This window comes from Otolemur garnettii, unplaced genomic scaffold (assembly GCF_000181295.1).
Source record: "Otolemur garnettii isolate 467f Iridium unplaced genomic scaffold, OtoGar3 scaffold00178, whole genome shotgun sequence".
NCBI classification, from domain to species: Eukaryota; Metazoa; Chordata; class Mammalia; order Primates; family Galagidae; genus Otolemur; species Otolemur garnettii.
This window is the reverse complement of record NW_003852573.1, coordinates 681,748-688,418: the sequence shown is the minus strand read 5'-3', so window position 1 is coordinate 688,418 and position 6,671 is coordinate 681,748. Positions and strand designations below refer to the sequence as shown.

Genomic DNA, 6,671 nt, shown 5'->3' with positions numbered 1-6,671 from the left:
AGGCTCGGTGCCTGTGGCTCAAGTGGCTAAGGCGCCATCCATGTACACCCAAGATGGCAAGTTCGAATCCAGCCCGGGCCGCCAAACAACAATGACAGCTGCAACCAAAAAATAGCCGGGCTTTGTGGCAGGTGCCTGTGGTCCCAGCTACTTGGGAGGCTGAGTGAGGCAGGAGACTCGCTTGAGCCCAGGAGTTGGAGGTTGCTGTGAGCGTGATGCCATGGCACTCAGAGTACCCAGGAGGATAGCTTGAGGCTCCGTCTCAAAAAAAAAGAAAAAGAAAAAAGAAAAGGTATGAAACAGTGAGAAAATGTAATAAAAGTCCACCACAAAAATGTCATACATTAAGCATACAAAACTCATCTAAAATTCTCCCATCTCTGTTCTTACCTAAATTCCTCCTCTCTATATATAAGTAGAATCAAAGAATATCAGATATGGTTGGGACCTTAAGATTAATCTAAAGATTATTTTCTCATTTGCCTAATCAGAAACCTAATGCCAAATCAGATAAATTTACACAGCTTGTTAGTAGAAAAAATTCATGCTTTTCAACTCTTAGTATATTTTGTATCATGCAGTGATTAAGGAGGCATACCTCAAACTCCATCTTTGTCTTAATGTTAAATTTTAGTCTTACCTTCAGGGAAACTTATTGTTTAGTCCCCAGAAAGTCAATTTGGCGATAACTTGTCTTTTTTTCTCTCAATGTATTGATTTAATCAGTTCCTGAAAAACTAACTATGAAACTAAACTTTGTATGCAAAATTCAACTTTTCTATTATCACCCATGAAAATAAACTATAAACTTTAAAGATATTTTAATTGTAGTTTGTAAATTCTTTGGCTATATCGAAACTTTCCCTTGTCCAGAGGCTAATATTCTTCCAACAAAAACGTTAAGTAATTATTCAAAAGCTACTAGAATGTTTAATTATATCTCTTACACATATATTATCTTATCAAATTAAAGCCAAATTATCCAAGTAAACTACGATCATGAGATTTTTCCATATACTTAATATTAAAACTTAAAGAGAATATATATACTATTGCTATTATATTTTTTACTACAAGATGACTGATAGGCAGAATTACCATGTTTCCCTGAAAATAAGACCTACCCAAAAAATAAGCCCTAGCAGGATTTCTATGCATTTGTTAAATATAAGCCCTACCCCAACAATAAGACCTAGTGATGGGAGTGGCTTGCATTTCAGCACGGAGAGGAAGACATCCCCTGAAAATAAGCCCTAGTGTGTCTTCTTGAGAAAAAATAAGACAGTGCCTTATTTTCAGGGAAACATGATATGAGTATTACCCTCACAATTTTGGTGTGCCAGGTTGTTTTTGGCATAACAGCCAAAATAAGCAATGGGATTTTGAGAAGGTAGAGAAAGAAGAAAAACAAGAGGGAGGAACAATTAGATACACAACCTACTGAATTTGAGAAGTATATAGAAGCAGAGAAAAAATTCTCTCAGAGCAGAAGATAGATTTATTCACATTTAAATGTTAGGTCTTAAAAGCTGTTTATTTATCACATTTTCGTTTTAGTGAAGACTACTCAGAAATTTATTGTGCTGGCTGGCAAAAAAAAGTTTGACCAACGTATGTAATACAGATGCATATAAACATTATTTAGTTTGACCAGAGATAAGACCACTTTATTTTCTATGGCTTCATTTTCTTTGTGAAATGAATATAATTAAAACTGAATTGGGAAAAGGTAATTTAAAGTAAATAAAGCAATACAAAATACATACCTCTTGATGATACAGTTTCTCTTCTAACTTAAATCAGTTATTTCTATGTATTTTCCACAGAATAACTAGTGATCACTCAGAACAAATAATGAGAAAAGTTTAAAAACCATGCCACTAATCAAAGATTCTTCACTTTTATGAAAAATTTGTCATTTTCCCCTTGAAATAGTGCCTACCCTTTATTTTTTCTCTCCTTTTATAAACTACTGATACCATTTTAAAAAGGCATTTCCCCAAACTTGTAATCCTGAAAATTTTAAAGAATAATATGTTATTAATTTTTCCAGTAAAGATTAAATTTTATCCTATAAACCCATGTGATTTACCATCATCTTTTTGTATTTAAAGATGCTAAAAACATCTAGTTAAAATGGTATGGTTCAATTTATTCAAAGGTCCTACAAGATCAAATGCTGCCTGGTGTATCTACAATGAGACCCTAGACTTAGACTTAAGCTTATACATTTAAAAGCTTAAAAACAAACCTATACATTTTGAATCATGGGAATTTGGGGGGGAAAATTCTGAAATATGATATCTTTATTTTAAAATATAAATCTATTCTAAAATCTATATATTTATATCTTAAAATGTTTTTTATTCAGCGTTAATAGAGAGGAGCAAATATAAATTGTAATTTACACATCTAGTATATCACAGATTTTCTCATAACCTAAATAACTATGTGGCATAATGCATCTCCCTGGTAAAAATAAACAATGCAGACATTTCTCTCCTGTGAGTTGCAATGCCTTGTGGGAATTCAGCTAAAAATACGGAAAGAGATTTGCAGGTGATTATAGTCTGGAGGAAAAATGAGAAAAGAAGGAACCAGCTCAAAGTATTAGCTTAAGCGTTCTCTTAGATATACTTCAAAATCTTTTTAAAAGAATAGAAAGTATAATCAGGTTAGTTTTTTTTTTTTTTAGCTTTCAGAATAATGTCACAGCAGTGTTAGAGAGATAACCAGTCAGGACCTAGGCAGCAGTACATATTCTGTATAAGAAAATTTCTGCAATATATAGCATAAGATATAGGACTAGATAGTTCTTTTATTTATTTATTTTTAAGGTAGTTCTTAACATATTATATAGTTTTACCCTGGAAATAAAATAATAAATTCTGTAAGGAGTTTGGATGATGTCATAATTAACCATTTAATAACTGTTCAACAAAGGATCAAATATGTAAGACCCTGGGCTAGAACTCTGTGAAGGAGAAAATAAAATACATAAAATAAATCATGAATCATCCTCAGAGAAAATTTTTATAGATAAAATTATACCTACCTATCCAGGGCTTAGAAATTTTTGCAAAGGTATGCTTATTATGTAAAAAACAGACTGAGAAAGTTGTTGAGTTTATCATAGATTTTTAAAATGTGTGTTTATATATCACAAACTTAAGTTGTATTTAGGCCCTTGATGAGATACTCACAGAATGATTGTAAGAAGGTTCCAATATCACAGGCAATGACATTTTCCCTTGAAGATTCAATTTTGTTAAATAAAAAATCTTTTCCCCCACAATCTTTTCTTTTTTCATGCGATGTACACCATACAGTCTAAACCGAACTGCATAATTTCCAATCATCTCAGATTCAACATGATTAAATTTAAATGTTTCTGTGAAGACAGGGCATGGTCCTCTCTGGATGCTGGTTTTTGCTCTCTGTTTCTTTATAGGTAGAAGAACAAGGTGTACTTGCCATGAGTTGCCACCTGTCCTGTTATAAGTTGGGATGTCTGTGACAGCTGTCACTGTTACCAGAAGCTTCTGTTCTTGTGAGTCATAGTCAAAAGTCACATCCAGTGTACCATATTTAGCTTCTGGCTCAGGATCAAAAGGTTTAGGAAGCTGTGAAGATGATCCTTGAGCTGACATATCCTAAGAAAAGCAAATTTAAATGTTTTCAGTTTTTAACTCTATTCTTTAATCTAACATGTAAATAAATACTTGATATTTCTTTACGAGGATATAAAAAACAATTTTCATTTGGTGCCAAAAGGAAAGTAATACAAATAATAGTTAACGATCAAGAGTTACCCTATAGGACCAGAAAAGTATAGCTGTAAATTAAACTCAAAAACATTATCATGGACACATTTAGAATTTAATATTCGTCATCTTACAATTTTTAGAAAGTTAAATATGTTTTTATAAATAAGAATTAAAAACATATACTTTAATGTATATCTCTGTTTCTTCTAATAAACTACTAAATTTTACTTTCCACATTATAAACAATAAAATAGACACTTCAATATTACTCTAAAGAGAAAGGGAACATAAAAGTATAATACTATTGAAAAATTTGGCTCCATTTTGGGGGCTTGTTCTAAAAATTTCCCATGTGTAATATATTATAAAGGTATTTAGACTTAAAAAATCAGTAGAAATGTGAAGTATGAAAGTATAAACATAAAAGCCTTAGTATTTGCAGCTATTTACTCAGCACATATTTATGAAGACTGTATTTACTTCACAGTAATTTAAGCTGTATTTACTTTGATTTTTAACCAGAATTAAAAACAATATATTTTCTAATATCAATTATTATCGAGAAAGGCAGTATATACATTTCAAAAATTTAAGAAAGATTAACACAGTACATTTTTACTGTGAAATTAAAGAGAAACTGTATCCATTTCACCTAGAATTATCTCAAATTCCAGACTGTAAGTACAACATAATGAGGGTTTCAGCTAGTCATGACAATGCCAAACCCAGATCCCTGACGTTTTAACTACACCTCTTTGCCCCTTCTGGTACTTTAATAAATCTTAAATGATTTTCAATTTAAACTGTGGACCAATTTTAAAAATTTGTATAGTTTTCTAAACTTAGATTTAGAGCCCACTGTGGCAGTGAATACCAAACTTTAGTCTTTACTTTTCCATTTACTAAAAAAATACTCCCTCAGTTTTAGCCATAAACATAAGAGAATATACTTCAGAGCCTTTCTTACAGCTAATAAATATGACTATGTGACTTAGCTGTGGCCAATGGGAGGCAAACATAATTTATGTGTAAAACATCCAGATCAGGTTTATATAAGAAATTCTCTCTCTCCCCCCACAAGCAGATACACAGAAAAGATAAGCTGGGTCAGGCAGCTGGGACCATGTGGACTAAGACAATAATACCCTACGGGATGGCAGAGTAACAGAAGAGAAGAAAGTGGGCTCCCGAATGATGCTGTAGAGAAAAGCCACCTACTCACCCGGGGACTGTAGTTAAACAAAAGGGAAGTAAGTTTCTGTGTTTTTTAGCTATGGTATTTGATGGTAGTGGGGTCTCTTTGCTACAGCGGCTTAACATGTACTCTAATTATTGCATTTACTCTCTGCTAGGCCCTACCTTAGCTTGGGAGAGTTCTTCCTTTTGCAGAAGAGAATAAAAAGGACATGAGTCTTTGATTTTATAAATCTTACATGCTAGTTGGTATCATATATGGAAAAAAATGATAAATGAGGAAAAACACTTGTATAGAAGGAGTAAACTCTCACAGGTTTCATTTTTTTAATGCAGTATAAGAAAACCAAGGTAAATGTATTCTTACTGTGTTTAAAAGGCACACACAATTCAGAGCAGAATATTTTAATGTATACCACTTCATCATTGGTAACTGAAGGTTATTATTTAATTATTATATGGGTTTGGTATTTTAATTAAATAATTTCTAAAACAGTGTCATGATGGCTAAGATTTTCTGTCATAAATTTTTATAAGGTCCTAGATAGTTGTTTCTGAATTTTATTTCTCTTGGTGCCTTCCTAATTTATTTATTTCTGAGCATATTAATAATGATTGTAAAATCCAAGTTTAAAAGGGTGGGGCCTTTACAGACAAAAGCTACTACATTCTTTTTGCCAATAGGAAATAAGAAAATAATCCTTTCTCTCAAGGTGTCTGAATCAAGTTTTAAAAAGCCTTTAGCTAGCAACAAGCTATCAATAGTGTATGAATTCCTTGCCATGGAATTCTTGTGACCCCTCTTCTTCTCTCTTGGTTCCATCATGTATGTGGATAGGTTCTAAGATAGCTACAGCTTGTATTAAACCAAGGGGAAAGTAAAAATTTTCTATTTGACATATAATACCTATTACAAAGATGCAAAATTAATTTGAAAAAAGTAAATTTTATACTAACATAGGCTATCAGCATTCCCCATCTAAATATTTACATAATCTGCACTGCTATATTGTTTGAGTATATTCAGTGTTGCTATAGAAGACACAAACAAGCAGGAAGGAGGAAATTCCAAAGAAAAGTATACAGATAACACGTTAGCAGCTTCTGAAACACAGGCAAAACTCAGTGTGTGTAACTACAGATAATGAGAAAGGAAGCAGCTTGTGAGACGTAGGCTGAATTCAGACTATACATTACATACAGACAGTATCCCAAAGATAGACGGACTAAATACAAAATTCAATGTGACAAATAAGTGTCACCTATAGAACAAGATGAAAAGCCCATGCTATAACAACCACGCAGCTCTGGCTGACAGCGTTGTCACCCATGTTCTACTTAAGGAATTCAGACAGGGGATAAGACTACCATCTGCCTCGTAGGCTAATTAGCAAGTTTCAGTGGTGGCCAGGTATGCTTGCCCCTACATCTCTCCCATAAAACAAGTGTGCACTGCTGGCTCTTGGTACTCTTGTTTAAGTCTCAACTCCAGTCCTTGCTGCCACATCATACATAGGGATACTGACTGAACAGAGACAGTGAGACAGGATGTATGGGAAACTGTATCATATACAGGGATCATACACAGGGATACTGACAGAACAGAGACAGCGATACAGGATATATGGGAAACTGTATTATACATAGGGATCATACACAGGGATACTGACAGAACAGAGACAGCGAGACAGGATATATGGGAAACTGTAT

At 33.2% G+C, this 6,671-nt stretch overlaps 1 protein-coding gene across 5 annotated transcripts in view; it reads right to left on the bottom strand.

The window, feature by feature from the left end:
• Positions 1-6,671, bottom strand: part of SYT14 (synaptotagmin 14) — a 226,121-nt gene that overhangs the window by 47,454 nt on the left and 171,996 nt on the right. For all 5 annotated transcript variants that reach the window (XM_003800506.1, XM_003800505.1, XM_003800507.1 and 2 more), the window contains exon 6: positions 3,204-3,653. In XM_003800506.1, the coding sequence (XP_003800554.1) occupies positions 3,204-3,653 (450 nt within the window). The remainder of the gene's footprint in view (positions 1-3,203; positions 3,654-6,671) is intronic.